Source organism: Oncorhynchus gorbuscha, linkage group LG11 (genome assembly GCF_021184085.1).
Source record: "Oncorhynchus gorbuscha isolate QuinsamMale2020 ecotype Even-year linkage group LG11, OgorEven_v1.0, whole genome shotgun sequence".
NCBI classification, from domain to species: Eukaryota; Metazoa; Chordata; class Actinopteri; order Salmoniformes; family Salmonidae; genus Oncorhynchus; species Oncorhynchus gorbuscha.
The window spans coordinates 31,236,338-31,257,753 of record NC_060183.1 but is presented as its reverse complement, the minus strand read 5'-3'; the positions used below and the strand labels follow the sequence as shown (position 1 = coordinate 31,257,753).

Genomic DNA, 21,416 nt, shown 5'->3' with positions numbered 1-21,416 from the left:
CTCAATCCCATTAAGCACGTCTGGGACCTGTTGGATTGGATGGTAAGGGCTTGGGCCATTCCCCCCAGGAATGTCCGGGAACTTGCAGGTGCCTTGGTGGAAGAGTGGGGTAACATCTCACAGCAAGAACTGGCAAATCTGGGGCAGTCCATGAGGAGGAGATGCACTTCAGTACTTAATGTAGCTGGTGGCCACACCACATACTGGATGCTACTTTTGATTTTGACCCCCCCTTCGTTCAGTGACACATTACTCCTTTTCTCTTAGTCATATGTCTGTGGAACTTGTTCAGTTTATGTCTCAAATGGTTGAATCTTATGTTCAGACAAATATTTGCGCATGTTAATTTCCTGAAAATAAACGCAGCTGATAGTGAGAGGACGTTTCTTTTTTTGCTGAGTTTATCTTACCAGAGAAAGCATCCAAACGAGGGAAACAGCACCCCTCTGTCTAACTATACTGTACACTGACTGTAAAAAAACATTAGGAACAGCTGCTCTTTCCATGACATAGACTGACCAGGTGAATCCAGGTGAATGCTATGATCCCTTGTTGATGTTAAAGAAGGATTTTTTAAGCCTTGAGACAATTGAGAAATGTATTCTGTATGTGTGCCATTCAGAGGGTGAATAGGCAAGACAAAATATGTAAGTGCCTTTGATCAGGGTATGATAGTAGGTGCCAGGCTGCTGGGTTTTTACGCTCAACAGTTTCCCATGTGTGTCAAGAATAACCCACCATCCAAAGGACATCCAGCCAACCAGACAACTGTGGGAAGCATTGGAGTCAACATGTGCCAGTATCCCTGTGGAACGCTTTCAACACTTTGTAGAGTCCGTGCCCCGATGAATTTAGTCTGTCCTGATGGCAAAAGGTGGTGCAACTCAATATTAGGAAGGTGTTCCTAATGTTTTGTACGCTCAGAGTGTGTAGGCCATGTATCTGATGCTGACTGGCCAAAAAAAGTATGGCATGTCAAGTTAGAGGTCTTCATGGGTCCAAAAAGTTGGACCCGACATGCATAAATGTATTTGTTTAATATAGAGACCCATTCCGAACGGACCCGAGGCCAACTCGACCAGTTCCGTATAGACCTGGTGTCATGTTTTGTCATATATTGTCTTGTCCTTGTGCTTTCCCTTCTGTTCGTTTCTCCCTGCTGGTCTTATTAGGTTCGTTCCCTTTTTCTATCCCTCTCTCTCCCCCTCCCTCTCTCTCTTCTCTCTATCGTTCCGTTCCTGCTCCCAGCTGTTCCTCATTCTCCTAACTCACTCATTTACTCTTTTCACACCTGTCCCCTATTTTGCCCTCTGATTAGAGTCCCTATTTCTCCCCTTGTTTTCCGCTTCTGTCCTTGTCGGATCCTTGTATGATGTTCGCTGTGCTGGGTCCTTGTCTCGCCCTGTCGTGTTTTGTCTCCTTCAGATGCTGCGTGTGAGCAGGTGTCTTAGTCTGCTACGGTCGGTGCCTTCCCGAAGCAACCTGCAGTCAATGGTCAAGTCTCCAGTCTGTCCTCGTTACTACGAGTGGATTTAGTTTTTTCCTGTTTTGTTTTCTTCTTGATTTTTCCAGGATTATTACTTTTGCCATATACTGGAATAAAGACTCTGTTTTCGCTAAGTCGTTTTTGGGTCCTCATTCACCAGCATAACAGAAGGATCCGACCAAGAATGGACCCAGCGACTACGGATTCTCGTAACACTGCCGTCGAGATCCAGGGAGCTATGCTCGGCAGACACGAGCAGGAATTGTCTGCTGCTCGTCATGCCGTTGAGACCCTGGCCGCTAAGGTTTCCGACCTCTCAGGACAGTTTCAGAATCTTCGTCTCGTGCCACCAGCTACTTCCTGGTCTTCCGAGTCTCCGGAACCTAGGGTTAATAACCCACCATGTTATTCTGGGCAGCCCACTGAGTGCCGTTCCTTTCTCACCCAGTGTGATATTGTGTTCTCTCTCCAACCCAACACATACTCAAGAGAGAGAGCTCGGATTGCTTACGTCATTTCACTCCTTACTGGTCGGGCTCGAGAGTGGGGCACAGCTATCTGGGAGGCAAGGGCTGAGTGTTCTAACAATTATCTGAATTTTAAAGAGGAGATGATACGGGTTTTTGATCGTTCAGTTTTTGGTAGGGAGGCTTCTAGGGCCTTGGCTTCCCTATGTCAAGGTGATCGATCCATAACGGATTACTCTATAGAGTTTTGCACTTTTGCTGCCTCTAGTGACTGGAACGAGCCGGCGCTGCTCGCTCGTTTTCTGGAGGGACTCCACGCTGAGGTTAAGGATGAGATTCTCTCCCGGGAGGTTCCTTCCAGTGTGGACTCTTTGATTGCACTCGCCATCCGCATAGAACGACGGGTAGATCTTCGTCACCGAGCTCGTGGAAGAGAGCTCGCGTTAACAGTGTTCCCCCTCTCCGCATCGCAACCATCTCCTCCCTCCGGCTCAGAGACTGAGCCCATGCAGCTGGGAGGTATTCGCATCTCGACTAAGGAGAGGGAACGGAGGATCACCAACCGCCTTTGCCTCTATTGCGGTTCTGCTGGACATTTTGTCAATTCATGTCCAGTAAAAGCCAGAGCTCATCAGTAAGCGGAGGGCTACTGGTGAGCGCTACTACTCAGGTCTCTCCATCAAGATCCTGTACTACCATGTCGGTCCATCTACGCTGGACCGGTTCGGCTGCTTCATGCAGTGCCTTGATAGACTCTGGGGCTGAGGGTTGTTTTATGGACGAAGCATGGGCTCGGAAACATGACATTCCTCTCAGACAGTTAGGGAAGCCCACGCCCATGTTCGCCTTAGATGGTAGTCTTCTCCCCAGTATCAGATATGAGACACTACCTTTAACCCTCACAGTATCTGGTAACCACAGTGAGACCATTTCCTTTTTGATTTTTCGTTCACCTTTTACACCTGTTGTTTTGGGTCATCCCTGGCTAGTATGTCATAATCCTTCTATTAATTGGTCTAGTAATTCTATCCTATCCTGGAACGTTTCTTGTCATGTGAAGTGTTTAATGTCTGCTATCCCTCCTGTTTCTTCTGTCCCCTCTTCTCAGGAGGAACCTGGTGATTTGACAGGAGTGCCGGAGGAATATCATGATCTGCGCACGGTCTTCAGTCGGTCCAGAGCCAACTCCCTTCCTCCTCACCGGTCGTATGATTGTAGTATTGATCTCCTTCCGGGGACCACTCCCCCTCGGGGTAGACTATACTCTCTGTCGGCTCCCGAACGTAAGGCTCTCGAGGATTATTTGTCTGTTTCTCTTGACGCCGGCACCGTAGTGCCTTCTTCCTCTCCTGCCGGAGCGGGGTTTTTTTTTGTTAAGAAGAAGGACGGTACTCTGCGCCCCTGCGTGGATTATCGAGGGCTGAATGACATAACGGTTAAGAATCGTTATCCGCTTCCCCTTATGTCATCAGCCTTCGAGATTCTGCAGGGAGCCAGGTTCTTTACTAAGTTGGACCTTCGTAATGCTTACCATCTCGTGCGCATCAGAGAGGGGGACGAGTGGAAAACGGCGTTTAACACTCCGTTAGGGCATTTTGAGTACCGGGTTCTGGCGTTTGGTCTCGCTAATGCTCCAGCTGTTTTTCAGGCATTAGTTAATGATGTACTGTGAGACATGCTGAACATCTTTGTTTTTGTCTACCTTGACGATATCCTGATTTTTTCACCGTCACTCGAGATTCATGTTCAGCACGTTCGACGTGTACTCCAACGCCTTTTAGAGAATTGTCTCTACGTGAAGGCTGAGAAGTGCGCCTTTCATGTCTCCTCTGTCACATTTCTCGGTTCTGTTATTTCCGCTGAAGGCATTCAGATGGATCCCACTAAGGTCCAGGCTGTCAGTGATTGGCCCGTTCCAAGGTCACGTGTCGAGTTGCAGCGCTTTCTAGGTTTCGCTAATTTCTATCGGCGTTTCATTCGTAATTTCGGTCGAGTTGCTGCCCCTCTCACAGCTCTTACTTCTGTCAAGACGTGCTTTAAGTGGTCCGGTTCCGCCCAGGGAGCTTTTGATCTCCTCAAGAAGCGTTTTACGTCCGCTCCTATCCTCGTTACTCCTGACGTCACTAAACAATTCATTGTCGAGGTTGACGCTTCAGAGGTGGGCGTGGGAGCCATTCTATCCCAGCGCTTCCAGTCTGACGATAAGGTCCATCCTTGCGCTTATTTTTCTCATCGCCTGTCGCCATCGGAACGCAACTGTGATGTGGGTAACCGCGAACTGCTCGCCATCCGCTTAGCCCTAGGCGAATGGCGACAGTGGTTGGAGGGGGCGACCGTTCCTTTTGTCGTTTGGACTGACCATAAGAACCTTGAGTACATCCGTTCTGCCAAACGACTTAATGGACGTCAAGCTCGTTGGGCGTTGTTTTTATCTCGTTTCGAGTTTGTGATTTCTTATCGCCCGGGTAATAAGAACACCAAGCCTGATGCCTTATCCCGTCTCTTTAGTTCTTCTGTGGCTTCTACCGATCCCGAGGGGATTCTTCCTTATGGGCGTGTTGTCGGGTTGACTGTCTGGGGAATTGAGAGACAGGTTAAGCAAGCACTCACTCACATTGCGTCGCCGCGCGCTTGTCCTAGTAACCTTCTTTTCGTTCCTGTTTCTACTCGTCTGGCTGTTCTTCAGTGGGCTCACTCTGCCAAGTTAGCTGGCCATCCCGGCGTTCGAGGTACACTTGCTTCTATTCGCCAGCGGTTTTGGTGGCCTACTCAGGAGCGTGACACGCGCCGTTTCGTTGCTGCTTGTTCGGACTGCGCGCAGACTAAGTCAGGTAACTCTCCTCCTGCCGGTCGTCTCAGACCGCTTCCCATTCCTTCTCGACCATGGTCTCACATCGCCTTAGACTTCATTACCGGTCTGCCTTCGTCTGCGGGGAAGACTGTGATTCTTACGGTTGTCGATAGGTTCTCTAAGGCGGCACATTTCATTCCCCTCGCTAAGCTTCCTTCCGCTAAGGAGACGGCACAAATCATCATTGAGAATGTGTTCAGAATTCATGGCCTCCCGTTAGACGCCGTTTCAGACAGAGGTCCGCAATTCACGTCACAGTTTTGGAGGGAGTTCTGTCGTTTGATTGGTGCTTCCGTCAGTCTTTCTTCCGGTTTTCATCCCCAGTCTAACGGTCAAGCAGAAAGGGCCAATCAGACGATTGGTCGCATATTACGCAGCCTTTCTTTTCGAAACCCTGCGTCTTGGGCAGAACAGCTCCCCTGGGCAGAATACGCTCACAACTCGCTTCCTTCGTCTGCTACCGGGCTATCTCCGTTTCAGAGTAGTCTTGGGTACCAGCCACCTCTGTTCTCGTCCCAGCTCGCCGAGTCCAGCGTTCCCTCCGCTCAAGCGTTTGTCCAACGTTGTGAGCGCACCTGGAGGAGGGTGAGGTCTGCACTTTGCCGTTACAGGGCGCAGACTGTGAGAGCCGCCAATAAACGTAGGATTAAGAGTCCTAGGTATTGTCGCGGCCAGAGAGTGTGGCTTTCCACTCGTAACCTTCCCCTTATGACAGCTTCTCGTAAGTTGACTCCGCGGTTCATTGTCAATCCTGTCGCTGTGCGACTGCTTCTTCCGCGACATCTTCGTCGCGTCCATCCTGTCTTCCATGTCTCCTGTGTCAAGCCCTTTCTTCGCGCCCCCGTTCGTCTCCCCCCGTCCTTGTCGAGGGCGCACCTATTTACAAGGTACGTAGGATCATGGACATGCGTTCTCGGGGACGTGGTCACCAGTACTTAGTGGATTGGGAGGGTTACGGTCCTGAGGAGAGGAGTTGGGTTCCATCTCGGGACGTGCTGGACCGTTCGCTGATTGATGATTTCCTCTGTTGCCGCCAGGATTCCTCCTCGAGTGCGCCAGGAGGCGCTCGGTGAGTGGGGGGGTACTGTCATGTTTTGTCATATATTGTCTTGTCCTTGTGCTTTCCCTTCTGTTCGGACTGAGGGCTTGTAGGCCTGTTGTAAAGGCAGGTCCTCACCAGACATCACAGGCAACAATATTGCCTATGGGCACAATCCCACCGTTGCTGGACCAGACAGGACTGGCAAAAAGTGCTCTTCACTGACGAGTCGTGATTTTGTCTCACCAGGGGTGTAACGCTCAATGGGGTGTCACGATCAAAGGAATGATCGTTACACCGAGGCCTATACTCTGGAGCAGGATCGATTTGGAGGTGGAGGGTCTGTCATGGTCTGGGGCGGTGTGTCACAGCATCCTCGGACTGAGCTTGTTGTCATTGCAGGCAATCTCAACGCTGTGCGTTACAGGAAAGACATCCTCCTCCCTCATGTGGTACCCTTCCTGCAGGCTCATCCTGACATGACCATCCAGCATGACAATGCAACCATCCATACTGTTCGTTCTGTGCATGATTTCCTGCAAGACAAGAATGTCAGTTTCTGCCATGGTCAGCGACAAGCCCGGATCTCAATCCCATTAAGCACGTCTGGGACCTGTTGGATTGGATGGTAAGGGCTTGGGCCATTCCCCCCAGGAATGTCCGGGAACTTGCAGGTGCCTTGGTGGAAGAGTGGGGTAACATCTCACAGCAAGAACTGGCAAATCTGGGGCAGTCCATGAGGAGGAGATGCACTTCAGTACTTAATGTAGCTGGTGGCCACACCACATACTGGATGCTACTTTTGATTTTGACCCCCCCTTCGTTCAGTGACACATTACTCCTTTTCTCTTAGTCATATGTCTGTGGAACTTGTTCAGTTTATGTCTCAAATGGTTGAATCTTGTTATGTTCAGACAAATATTTGCGCATGTTAATTTCCTGAAAATAAACGCAGCTGATAGTGAGAGGACGTTTCGTTTTTTGCTGAGTTTATCTTACCAGAGAAAGCATCCAAACGAGGGAAACAGCACCCCTCTGTCTAACTATACTGTACACTGACTGTAAAAAAACATTAGGAACAGCTGCTCTTTCCATGACATAGACTGACCAGGTGAATCCAGGTGAATGCTATGATCCCTTGTTGATGTTAAAGAAGGATTTTTTAAGCCTTGAGACAATTGAGAAATGTATTCTGTATGTGTGCCATTCAGAGGGTGAATAGGCAAGACAAAATATGTAAGTGCCTTTGATCAGGGTATGATAGTAGGTGCCAGGCTGCTGGGTTTTTACGCTCAACAGTTTCCCATGTGTGTCAAGAATAACCCACCATCCAAAGGACATCCAGCCAACCAGACAACTGTGGGAAGCATTGGAGTCAACATGTGCCAGTATCCCTGTGGAACGCTTTCAACACTTTGTAGAGTCCGTGCCCCGATGAATTTAGTCTGTCCTGATGGCAAAAGGTGGTGCAACTCAATATTAGGAAGGTGTTCCTAATGTTTTGTACGCTCAGAGTGTGTAGGCCATGTATCTGATGCTGACTGGCCAAAAAAAGTATGGCATGTCAAGTTAGAGGTCTTCATGGGTCCAAAAAGTTGGACCCGACATGCATAAATGTATTTGTTTAATATAGAGACCCATTCCGAACGGACCCGAGGCCAACTCGACCAGTTCCGTATAGACCTGGTGTCATGTTTTGTCATATATTGTCTTGTCCTTGTGCTTCCCTTCTGTTCGTTTCCCCCTGCTGGTCTTATTAGGTTCGTTCCCTTTTTCTATCCCTCTCTCTCCCCCTCCCTCTCTCTCTTCTCTCTATCGTTCCGTTCCTGCTCCCAGCTGTTCCTCATTCTCCTAACTCACTCATTTACTCTTTTCACACCTGTCCCCTATTTTGCCCTCTGATTAGAGTCCCTATTTCTCCCCTTGTTTTCCGCTTCTGTCCTTGTCGGATCCTTGTATGATGTTCGCTGTGCTGGGTCCTTGTCTCGCCCTGTCGTGTTTTGTCTCCTTCAGATGCTGCGTGTGAGCAGGTGTCTTAGTCTGCTACGGTCGGTGCCTTCCCGAAGCAACCTGCAGTCAATGGTCGAGTCTCCAGTCTGTCCTCGTTACTACGAGTGGATTTAGTTTTTTCCTGTTTTGTTTTCTTCTTGATTTTTCCAGGATTATTACTTTTGCCATATACTGGAATAAAGACTCTGTTTTCGCTAAGTCGTTTTTGGGTCCTCATTCACCAGCATAACACCTGGTCTGATCCGAGTGAAGGAAGCAGTGGAAAAGTCCATTTTTAAGATAAGAAAGGTGGTGTTGCCCATTTCCCTTTTCCTTTTTTTGTGAACAAAATGTGCAATGCATTTTCCAAACTGTGAAAGAGAGCAACACGCAACAAAGCGTCTAGTCTGCCGGAAAACCAGACGAAGAAGAAGACAAATAAGGAGAGGAGAGGTGCCACTCTAGCAGGCAGAGCATGGTGGGGGGGCTACTAGTGTTTTTTAAAATTGTATTATTCCCAGCTCACAAGGCCCCTTGATGATGTGAGGCCTGAGGCAACTGCCTTTTCTGCCTAGTGGTAAGTCCACCAGTGATCTTGTGCGGGTGACAAGTTCAATTTCCCCTCTGGGGATCAATAAAGTTTATCCATTCATTCATCCTCTTGTGTGTCTTGTAGACTGACTATTGTGGTGGAAGAGTCTGATAGCAAGTACAGCACGGTACGCATTATGGCACATCACATTAAGATTGACAGATAAAGGAATAGAAAAGAAAAGCGAGGGAGCAGCCACTCAAAGAGGCTAAGAATGATGAGATGCAACATCTCAGGGAAGCATGAGTCACTCCATGGCCACAGGCAGAGCCGAGCTACATGCATGTATTAATAGTGAAGCATACATTCGTCTATATTCCACATCCATTTTTACCAATCAGTGAAAGATTTTATGTTATTTTTGTGAGTGCATAAATTTGCCAACCTTTGATTAGGGCTGTTACAGTGACCATACTACCAGCACACTGGCATTCACGAGTCATGACCACTTTCAAATTCCACATTTTAGTCAAGGTAACTAGGTTTCTCCAAGTTCTGATGCTGCTGATGGTTATTAGTAGCATACCAAACTTGCTAACTACCTGGTACTCGGCACTCTGGTACTCAACAGGAAAAACAGAACTAGACAATCATTTGTGCCAGGTGTGATATCCCTCCTAAATAGATCGGGCTAATGTTCCTATCGACTCAGTAAGGCTAGCAGGCTAGTCTTTTAAAATATATGTTTTAATGGTATGTAACTGTTAAGAAAGTTGTATTGTCAATTTGGTTTTGTATTTAAACGCCACTTTAAACATGTACATGACACTGCAACAAAATTTCCCCATGGGGACAATAAAGTCAGTAAGTAAGTAACAACATCAATGCAAATGTATAAAAGCACTTCATGAGAGCCCATGAGCTCATGTTGGGCAACATTTCTATAGCTTAAGCAATTGCGTGAGAAAACAGACTTTTGATGGCATCTATTAAAAAGAGGAGGATTCCATCAGCTTTCTATAGGCTAGGCCTATTATATTTATTTCTCAACTTTCCAATTATCAAGCACATTTCTTAGCTTTACAACAGGAGTATAACCTACCTGGTTGGCATGAAAATAAGCCATGGGAAAATTCATATAGATGACATGTATTTTTTCCCCCTTCCCCTGTTCTGAGACAGGTGCAACAAATTTCATACATATATTATTTAGTAAATGTAAAGACAAGATTCAATTCAGAATAGTCCGATGGGTGACAATAGTAGCCTATCACTTGTTTGAAGCGTGAGTACTACTTTTTAAATATATAAGAAAAATAAAAATAATTTCAAAATGGCAGCTCTGCTTCTAGCTCCTAAGCAACTTTGCAGGATATATTTTCCTTACATCATTAGCCCAGAATGTATTTTGTGTTATTACATACAGTCGGAAAGGAAGTGTATAGGGGATGATGTTCCCACCATGACTATTAAAACTTAACCAAACCAAAAATCGTGGATAGATGACAGCATTCGCGCAAAACTGAAAACACAAACCATCGCATTTAACCTCGGCAAGGTGACTAGGAATATGGTTGAATACAAACAGTGCAGTTATGCCCTCCATAAGGCAATTAAGCAAGCACAACATCAGTACAGAGATAAAGTAGAATTGCAAGTCAACGGCTCAGACACATGGCAGGGACTTCAGATAATCACAGATTACAAAGGGAAAACCAGCTAAGTCGCGGACGCTGGCGTCTTGCTCCCGGTCAAGCTAAACATCTTTGCCCACTTTGAGGATTACACAGTGCCATTGACACGGGCCACTCCCGAGGACAGTGAGCTCTAAATGACTACCCGTCGCACTCAATTCTGTCATTATGAAAAGCTTGAGAGGCTAGTTAAGGATCATATCACCTGCACTGAACCTGACTGCCTAGACCCACTTCAATATGCATAACGCCCCTATAGATCCACAGAAGATGCAATCGCCATTGCACTACACACTGCCCAATCCCGTCTGGACAAGAGGAATAACTACAGTGCCTTGCGAAAGTATTCGGCCCCCTTGAACTTCGCCCAATTTTTCAGTTTTTGATTTGTTAAAAAAGTTTGAAATATCCAATAAATGTCGTTCCACTTCATGATTGTGTCCCACTTGTTGTTGATTCTTCACAAAACTATACAGTTTTATATCTTTATGTTTGAAACCTGAAATGTGGCAAAAGGTCGCAAAGTTCAAGGGGTCCAAATACTTTCGCAAGGCACTGTAACCCTTACACAGCCTGGAGGTGTTCGGTCATTGTCCTGCTGAAAAACAAATTATATTCCCACTAAGGGCAAACCAGATGGGATGGCGTATGGTAGCCATGTTGGTTAAGTGTGCCTTGAAATTTAAATAAATCACTGACAGTGTCACCAGCAAAGCACCCCAACACCGTCACACCTCCGCCTCCATGCTTCATGGTGGGAACCACACATACAGAGATCATGAGTTCACCTACTCTGCGTCTCACAAAGACACAGTGGTTGGAACCAAAAATCTCAAATTTGGACTCATCACACCAAAGGACAGATTTCCACCAATATAATGTCCATTGCTAGTGTTTCTTGGCCCAAGAAAGTCTCTTCTTATTATTGGTGTCCTAGTAGTGGTTTCTTTGCAGCAAATCGACCATGAAGGTCTGATTCACGCAGTCAGCTGATGTTGAGATGTGTCTGTTACTTGAACTCTGTGAAGAATTTATGTGGGCTGCAATCTGAGGTGCAGTTAACTCTATTGAACTTATCCTCTGGAGCAGAGGTAACTCTGGGTCTTCCTTTACTGTGGCGGTACTCATGAGAGCCAGTTTCATCATAGCGCTTGATGGTTTTTGCCACTGCACTCGAAGAAACTTTCAAAGTTCTTGACATTTTCAGGATTGATTGACCTTCATGATTTAAAGTAATGATGGACTGCCATTTCTTTTTGCTTATTTGAGCTCTTCTTGCTATAATATAGAGTTGTTGTTTTTTTACCAAATAGGGCTGTCTTCTATATACCACCCCTATATTGTCACAACACAACTGATTGGCTTAAACGCATTAAGAAGGAAAGAAATTCCACAAATGAACTTTTAACGAGGGACACCTGTTAATTGAAACGCATTCCAGGTAACTAACTCATGAAGCTGGTTGCGGGAACTCCAAGAGTGTGCAAAGCTGTCATTAAAGCAAAGAGTGGCTACTTTGAAGAATCTCAAAACATAAAATATATTTTAGGATGCCTATACAGTGCATCCTGTTTCCATTGATCATCCTTGAGATGTTTCTACAACTTGATTGGATTCCACCTGTGGTAAGTTCAATTGACTGGACATGATTTGGAAAAGCACACGCCTGTCTATAGAAGGTCCCACAGTTGACAGTGTATGTCAGAGCAGAAACCAAGCAATGAGGTCGAAAGAATTGTCCATAGAGCCCTGAGACAGGATTGTGGGGAAGATCTGGGGAAGGGTACCAAAAAATGTCTGCAGCATTGCAAGGTCCCCAAGAAAACAGTGGCCTCCATCATTCTTCAATAGAAGAATTTGCACAAACTGAGCGATCGGTGGAGAAGGGCCTTGGTCAGGGAAGTGACCAAGAACCCTGTGGTCACTCTGACAGAGATCCAGAGTTCCTTTGTGGAGATGGGAGAACCTTCCAGGATAACCATCTCTGCATCACTCCACCAATCAGGCCTTTATGGTAGTGGCCACACAGAAGCCACTCCTCTGTAAAAGGCACATGACATCCTGCTTGAATTTAACCAAAAGGCAGCTAAAGGACTCTTAGACATTGAGAAACAAGATTCTCTAGTTATTTGAAACCAAGATTGAACTCTATGGCCTGAATGCCAAGTGTCATGTCACCTGGCACCATCCCTACGGTGAAGCATGGTGGTGTCAGCGTCATGCTGTGGGGATGTTTTTCAGTGGCAGTGACTGGGAGACTAGTCGGGATCGAGGGGAAGATGTACGGAGTAAAGTACAGAGATATTCTTGATGAAAACCTGCTTAGAGTGCTCAGGACCTCAGACTGGTGCGAACGTTCACCTTTTAACTTTCAACAACCTGAAGCACACAGCCAGGACAACACAGGAGTAGCTTCAGAATAAGTCTCTGAATGTCCTTGAGAGGTCCAGCCAGAGCCCGGGCTTGAACCCAATCGTACATCTCTGGAGAGACCTGAAAATAGCTGTGCAGCGACGCTCTCCATCCAACTGAACAGAGCTTGAGAGGATCAGCAGAGAAAAATGGGAGAAACTTCCCAATTACAGGTGTGCCAAGCTTGTATACCCAAGAAGATGCAAGGTTGTACATTTCTACCAAAGTTTGCTTCAACAAAGTACTGAGTAAAGGGTCTGAATGTCATAGTTCAGTTTTTTTTAAATGATGTTTTGAAAGTTCTGAACCTTTCTATTCTGACAGTTTCTACAGATTGTAAATTAAAGATAAACATTTTTGTTAAAAGTATTATTATATTATTGATCGATTGACTATGACTTTTCAAGTCACCCAGGAGTGCTATCTGCAGAGTTAGCTCCAGGTAAATGTTGCACTTCTTCAACCATTCCTGCAACCAAAAACAAGCGACATATGGTCAGTACCAAAACAAATGATCAAATGATTCTGTCTCTTCGTAGCAAAATTTGCAGAGCTGGGGTGGTTTTATCCCCCATTTATATAACATTCTATTGGTGGCAAGAATTTTGTATAATAATTTAAATGGAAATAATTCTAAGTTTTGAATCCGGTGTTGCTCAAGCCAACACTGCCTTTAAAAGTCAAAGCGCAGTGCGATGTCGGCACAGCGCAGTTTGTTTGAAACATGGTCAGACAGACAGAGGTGAAGTGGTGTTTGGTGTACCTCTCTCAGGTAGCAGGAGATGCCTCTCAGTGCCGCACTCATTGCAGAAGGGGAGGGAAGCTGGAGAGAGAGGAAGAGAGAGAGAAAGAGAGGGATGGAGAGAGAGAGAGAGAGAGAGGAATAAAGATAAATATAGCTGCGAGCAGCAATAAACGCGGTTCACAGGATGACGGAAAGGACAAATGATCAGTTGGATAACAATGCAAGCACTATCAGGTAGGAACTGGCTTCCTTTATGTGCAATCAGTGAAAGCATTAGCATGTTTATCTCTCAGTAGCACAAGGATGACGCAAGTGAAGTTTAGTCTAGTGCTGGAAGGTTTGTTATCTTGGAATGCAGCTGGTAATCATTCTTAAAGTTAAGAGAAGAATGAGAATACGTTTTCAAAAATGTTCAAGATGTAGGGAAATCGATCCTGAGAGACCATTGGGTCCATGCGGCAAATTTGTTCAACATTTCAAGTCTCTAGGTCAAAAGGGGCGACGGATTTGAGGGTTTAAGTGAGACTGCTTATAACAGCGCCTCATAGGCCAATCAGTACCATTATTTTTGACCAGGTTACTCATGACCTCTAGTTTCTGCGTGCCAAATATAGGCTATGAAGTGCGTTCTCGGAGAAGCACAGAGCAAAGTTATCTTTCTAAGATATCTGCTGGGATGGTGTAAATAAAACTAGGCAGCATTTGACACTGCAAAGGATATTCCAACCCTGAGCCCTGGGCTGCTCTGCTCTTACTGATCAAAAACGTTTTTGTGTGCTGCTTAACCAATGGCTGTGCTGTGTAGACCTACGGTGGCAGATCAGGAGGAGAGTCAAAGGCTTCTTTTGATTTTTGGTGGGCATTAAGCCTAGTCCAAAAATGTGCGTGAAGACTGGCCTACAGTTTATGTTCTGTTCAGTCTGAAAAGAGAGTGCGAAGGGGAGGACCGGAGGTCATCTTTGATAGCTTGCTACTACTATAATCGATTTGATTAAAAACAATATGTTTCTGAGTTTTTGACCTCACACTTAGACAGATTCGAGTAATTAACATTGTGGTGCTGAAACTTCAAGCAGCAGCAATCGGAAATGGACAGCTCATAGTGCTGAAAGAAGGCAAATTCGACGAGGCATTTCAACCGTCTTCATTTTAATTAGACTACTAACAACAAGAGGGCTTTGTGTTGGAGCCTATTTTTACCTATTACGAAATAAGAGGTAAGCCTAACTGTTTGGCAGATGAAATTAAGCTATAGGCTGCTATGACCATAGGTTTGTCGGTCAGTTCCTCCACCCACTATTCACTCTTAAAATAGCCTACCTCTGTGTCAGTGAACTGCCGTTAAGTTAAAACCAAGATTCGAATTGAGGGGGTATGAGAGGGTGTGCCATAGGCCTACCTTATTTTAAAGAAAGTGTCAAAAAGCACAGGCCTGCCCTTTGTTAGCTTAAGATTTTGAAGAAAATAAAACAGATCTGATTATATAAAATGATCTATAACAGCGCTTTGGTCCGCAGTAATTTATTCTAGAAACAAACTGTAAAATACCCGGGAAAGACGTGACACTGATGCATATGGGGATATCATTGTTTCATGTATTTGACTTTCATGTATTTGAGCTACAAAGTCCTATAGCTGAGGAGACAAAAACATTTACTTTGCTTGGATGTAATGCCTGTTTTTTCTGGACCTGCCTGACCCTTCTGCCATCAAGCCTTTCTGCCACTCTGTACCTCTTGGACCTTTTGCCTGTCCACGACCATTCTCTTGCCTACTCATTTTGGATATAAATAAACAACTAAGACTCTAAGCATCTGCCTCCTGCGTCTGCATCTGGGTCTCTTCTTGTGCCCTTATAGTTTCAGATTGAATTATTTGCAAACAGGGGCAATTTAGTTGCAAACAAGACACACTGATTTGGCATTGGAATATTATGATATGAACACATCGGCCTCTGTCTATTCTTAGCCTGTAATTTCCATAATTTGTCACACCCTGATCTGTTTCACCTGTCTTTGTAATTGTCTCCACCCCCTCCAGGTGTTTCCCACCTTCCCCATTATCCCCTGTGTATTTATACCTGTGTTTGTCTGTTGCCAGTTTGTCTTGTTACTCAAGTCAACCAGCGTTTTTGTGTCTCAACTCCTGCTTTTCCCAGTCTCTCTCTTTTTCTCACCCTCCTGGTTTTGACCGTTGCCTGTCTGACCACTCTGCCTGTCCCTGACCATGAGCCTGCCTGCCGATCTGTACATTTGCCCCACCTCGATTATTGATCTCTGCATGCCTGCTGTCCGGGAACCGTTGCCCCACCTCTGGTTTACTGACCCTTGCCTGCCTTGACCTGTCTATTGTCTGCCCTTGTTGGATTATTAAACCATTGTTCATTTGACATTGTCAGCATCACTGTCTTACCGTCACACCTGATAATTTGTGTGGTATTAAAAAACATTCTGCTTATATTGTGACGACCCTCCCACTGTCTGACGAATTCTTTGCTCTTTGTTTTCCTTAATAGGATGTCGGTGGGCGGCGCTGGGAGGGTCGTCAGCAAAATGGGACACACCTGGGCTCAGGTGTGTCCCGGGATAAATACACCTCTTCCCCATTCACTGGGGAGACTCTCTCCGTGCAGTCACTGATACATTTTGGTTGTGGAATTTTTGTTTGCGTTGGCACCTTCATCTCTCATTATCACATTTATGCACGCAACCACTCACTTACACTACTGATTACTGAATACACACACCATTGTTAATTGTATTTCGTTTACTTCAGTTAATAAATATATTTTGTTATTTCTGATCTCAACGTTGTCTCCCTTTTTGTTACAAACTTCGAGCCGGTTCGTGACAATTTGTGATTTAGAATTGACAAAATGATTTAGAATTGCATGAAAGGTTTATAAAAAAAAAATTCTCAGACCAGCAAATATGATGATAGAGTCATGCAATACTTTTACTATAAAGGAGGTCTTTATAGTACGACTTTTACGACTTTTTCTCCCCAATTTCGTGGTGTCCAGTCTTGTCTCATCGCTGCAACTCCCGTACGGACTCGGGAGAGGCAAAGAGCCACGCATCCTCCAAAACACAACCCAACCAAGCTGCACTGCTTCTTACACAATACCCACTTAACCCAGACGCACCGATGTGTCAGAGGAAACACTGTACACCTGGTGACCGTGTCAGGGTGCACTGCGCCCGGCCTGCCATAAGAGTCGCTAGTGTGTGATGGGACAAGGACATGCCTGCCGGCCAAAACCTCCCTGACCCGGACAGTTTTGTTCCGCCCCATGGGTCTACCGGTTGTGGCCAGTTGCAACAGAGCCTGGACTCGAACCCAGAATCTCTAGTGGCACAGCTAGCCCTACGATGCAGTGCCTTAGACCACTGTGCCACTTGGGAGGCCACCCCAACTCTTGTCTACAGTGGTCTGCGAACCCACAACCTTCTGGCCCACAGCCCTGGGCACTATCACAATTCCTGCATTGCCATGTAATACTTACAGGATGCATATCTAACACTCTGGTCTGTTGAAGAAGTGAGGGTAAAGGGTAGACATTTACTCGGCTATCCACTTTGTTTTGTTATTTTGTGTTTAGCAAAGGGTTTTATTTCCAAACGTTCAGGGAGGGTTTAGGTCAAATATATTTTGCTGAAGAGGGGGCCATCCATTTTAATTTCAGTGTGGTCTGATTTTCTTCTTGTAACCCTTATTATGAATACCGTTCACTCCCTTATCCCTTTTTATTGTAATCTGCCTTTATCTATCCTCTCATCGCTGTTGGTTTGGATCTAACATTTTGACTTCGGTTTCTGTCTGGTTTTGTTTGGCACGGGGTGGGGAAGAGATGACTCAAGAACAACTTATGATGTGAGAGAAATTCCTGAAAAAGTCCAATGAAGTGAACTCCACCCCCCCTCTCTCCCTCTTTCTCACGGGCGGTGGGTGTTCCAGACAAATGTTGAAGCGTTTGGTTTGGTCAGGCTTCACGCGGCGCAGGGCCACCCGCGACTCTCCGATGAACTCGTTATGCGTCAGCTTGTCCTCGTCACACACAGACACCCTGACGGATGGATGGAGGAGAGACAGAAGGAGAGAGGGAGAGAGAGAGAAAGAACACACACAAGTCAAGCAGACTTGGTCACTTGTGTCTAACTCAGTCATGACTAAGGGCTCTGTTCAATCTGTAATTTCCAGTTGAGCAGACATGCAGCGTTTACCGTGAATACAGTCTCCACTAAAGCAGTAACATTGCCTTTAAATTACATTTACCCAGAAAGCTAAACTTCCGCGATGCAGATTTAATAGAGCCCTAGGTATAGGGGGGAGGAATAGGGCACAGAGACAAAGAGAGAGAGAGAGAGAGAGAGAGAGAGAGAGAGAGAGAGAGAGAGAGAGAGAGAGAGAGAGAGAGAGAGAGAGAGAGAGAGAGAGAGAGAGAGCATACAAGTAGACATGAACATTTAACAAAGTTGGTCATGATTAACTTAACTCAATTATGATGACTAACCATTGACAGGACTGACATGCACTGAATTAGAAAGAAACAGCCTGTGTAGCAGACGTCATTGTGCATCGCGTAGCTGTACCAATTCCTTCCGCTCTAGCTCACACCAAGACTAGAACCTGGGACATTTGCCTTGCAGACACGTGATCTCTGTCCTGATACATTTTAACCAGTCGCAAGTTTTCAGGCTGAGGAGGAGGAGTGAGATTCACAAATCCACATCTGTTACACCTGCAGGTATAATGCTTTTTAACTCGTTATAAACATGCATCAGCCTTTATAATGTCTTATTATAAAGGTTTGCAATGTGTTATGTGTCTCTATGTATCCACATTTCAACTGACTCAAAAGGTTGGTATTTGGTCATTAGTCATCATGATAAGACATTATGAAGCTTATATGCTCATGACAAGTCTTAAAATGCATTACAACTGTATCATAATTCTGCTCCCGAGAGGCGCAGTGGTCTGATTTCAGAGAGTGAAAGTGCAGTATGCTAGGCTAATCTAATCCATATTTATGGGCTCTGCAGTTGTTTTCATATCCTGCCACTATGTCCCCTAAATTAGACAGAAACACACATGGAGAAAGAAGAGGGTGGGAGAGATAGAGGGTGTGCATGTGAAATCAAGGCAGAGCGTGGAAGGTGATGAAAGTGAGGGAAAGATGTGGGTGAGAAAGGAAAATGAGAGAGAGACACTGTTTGGATAATATGGATAGTCCATCTGTACAGATGGTCATAGTATCAACAAACTACTGTTGATAAGCAGCTGCTTGCTAAGGTTATGGTTAGGATTAGAATAAGGGTTAGAGTAAGGGTTAAGGTTAGGGTTAGAGTAAGGGTTAAAGTTAGGGTTAGAGTAAGGGTTAAGGTTAGGGTTAGAGTCAGGGTTAGTAGATAGTTGAAATGTTACTGCCATCTCCAAAATAAAGTGTTACCTTCTGTTTTGTATGCACAGGCATTTGTGAATGTGTGTGTGTGTGTGTGTGTGTGTGTGTGTGTGTGTGTGTGTGTGTGTGTGTGTGTGTGTGTGTGTGTGTGTGTGTGTGTGTGTGTGTGTGTGTGTGTGTGTGTGTGTGTGTGTGTGTGTGTGTGTGTGTGTGTGTGTGTGTGTGTGTGTGTGTGTAAGAGAGAGTGTATGATAGAATGTGCTGCCTGTTAGTCCACCGACCCGATCGCCTGATTTTCCTCTTTAAACCTCTTAGTCCGCCCCATCCCGGATCCGGGATCGTGACTACAACCTCAAGCTCATTACCATAACGCAAAATTAGCGATTTCTGAAAATTGCAAATTAAATGAAATAAATATGCCTATCCTCAAGCTTATCCTTTTCTTAACAATCCTGTCGTCTCAGATTTTCAAAATATGCTTTAGAACCAGAGAAAATCAATAATTTGTGTAAGAGTGGTGATAGCTAGCTTAGCATTTAGCGTTAGCATTTAGCACGCAACATTCACAAAAACCAGCAAAGGGATCAAATAAAATAATTTACCTTTGAAGAACTTCAGATGTTTCAATGAGGAGACTCTCAGTTACATAGCAGATGTCCAGTTTTTCCTGAAAGATGCTTGTGTAGGACACAACGTTCCGTTTTGTTACTATGCATTTGGCTACCGAAACTAACCGAAAATTCAGTCACCTAAACGTCAAACTTTTTCCGAATTAACTCCATAATATCGACTGAAACATGGAAAACGTTGTTTGAATCAATCCTCAAGGTGTTTTGTCATATATCTCTTCATTGAAATCCCTTCCTGGAAGCGTGCATTCTTCTCTGATTCGGATGGAAAAATACTGGTACCTGACTTTTGCGCACCAATTTCCACGCAGACACCGTGCGGGACACTTGGTAATTGTAGGCTCTTATGGTCAATCTTCCAATGATATGCCTACAAATACGTCACAATGCTGCAGACACCTGGGGGAAACGATAGGAAGTGTCCGTTCATTCCTGTCGCATACACAGCCATATAAGGAGATCATGGAAAACGTGCCTCCAGAAATCCTGTTGATTTCCTGGTCACTCAAACATCTTGGTTTTGCCTGTAGATTCTGTTCTATGGCACTCACAGTGAAAATCTTTACAGTTCTGGAAACGTCAGAGTGTCTTCTTTCCAAAACTATCAATTCCAAGCATAGTCGAGCATCTTTTCGTGACAAAATATTGCGCTTAAAACGGGCATGTCTTTTTATCCAAAAATGAAATACTGCCCCTAGAGTCTTAACAGGTTTTAACTAAATCCTTAATCAAGGGACCAAGATGGCCAAATTGCTGGCCTGGAACTAGGAAGGTTGTACTCTACAAATATGGTTGTGTCCCAAATGGCACCATATTCCCTATATAATGCACTACTTTTGACTAGGGCCCATTTAGCTCTCGTCAAAAGTAGTGCACTATGTAGGGAATAGGGTACCATTTAGGACTTTGCTTATGTGAGGTCAGGTGCGAGAGGCCAGTTGCCCGGGGAAACCACTCGATAGCTGTTGAAGGCTTCAGAGATAATTTACACTGTATTGTCTTATTAGCCTTCAGAACACAAGCAACTTTTACTTCACGTCCTCTAGAAGAAAACCAGCGAAACAAACACATAGAGACAGAGAGACCCAGACAGAGACACAGAGAGAGAGAGGAGGCAGGGAAAGAGAGATAGATAGCGGGGAGGCAGATAGGGAGTCAGTGAGACAGCGAGAGAGAAGCAGACAAAAATGGAGTGGGGAGGAAGGGAGCGACACTCTATTGCCCACAGAATACATGATCAATTTCCTATTACCGTGATGGTGGCTGACATTTTCAGCTCCTTGGCGAACACAATGTCTGTAGCGGTGATAAAAGGCTGTTTGAATTTAATCCTCGCACTGGGAGAGTGGCACAAACCGAAGCTTCAATCAGTGAAATCATTTATTTAAATGAAGATGCTTCAATCAGTGAAATATGCCAATCCAAACCAAACATGCAAATTAGCGTACACTATTTATACAAAGGTATGTGGACAGCCCTTCAAATTAGTGGATTCAGCAATTTCAGCCACACCCGTTGCCGACGTATATAAAATCGAGCAAACAAGCATGCAATCTCCATAGAGAAACATTGTCAGTAGAATGACCATACAACGGTACAGCATACAATGACTTTCTAGTTGATTCTGTGCTTCCAACTTTGTGGCAACAGTTTAGGGAAGGCCCTTTCCTGTTTCAGCATTACAATGCCCCCGTGCACAAAGCGAGCTCCATACAGAAATGGTTTGTTAAGATTGGTGTGGAAGAACTTGACTGGCCTGTACAGAGCCCTGACCTCAACCCCATTGAACACCTTTGGGGTGAATTGGAACGTCGACTGTGAGCCAGGCCTAATCTCCCAACATCAGTGGCCGACCTCACTAATGTTCTTGTGGCTGAATGAAAACAAGTGCCAGCAGCCATGTTCCAACATCGAGTGGAAAACCTTCCCAGAATAGTGGAGGCTGTTATAACAGAAAAAGGAGGACCAACTCCATAATGTCCATGCATCAATATATCTCATTCATCTCTATACAATGCCTTCAGAAAGTATTCACACCTCTTGACTTTTTCCACATTTTGCTTTGTAAAATTGATTAATTAGCGATTTTTTTGTCACTGGTATACACACAATACCCCATAATGTCAAAGTGGAATTATGTTTTTCAAAATACATTTCAGTCTTCTGTGATG

The 21,416-nt window shown here is 45.1% G+C and overlaps 1 protein-coding gene across 5 annotated transcripts in view; it reads right to left on the bottom strand.

The window, feature by feature from the left end:
• The window catches only part of LOC124048513 (double C2-like domain-containing protein alpha), a 91,633-nt gene that overhangs the window by 19,666 nt on the left and 50,551 nt on the right, over window positions 1-21,416 (bottom strand). For all 5 annotated transcript variants that reach the window (XM_046369377.1, XM_046369379.1, XM_046369381.1 and 2 more), the window contains 2 exons: window positions 17,155-17,281; window positions 13,234-13,293 (listed from right to left, as the gene is read on the bottom strand). In XM_046369377.1, the coding sequence (XP_046225333.1) occupies window positions 13,234-13,293; window positions 17,155-17,281 (187 nt within the window). The remainder of the gene's footprint in view (window positions 1-13,233; window positions 13,294-17,154; window positions 17,282-21,416) is intronic.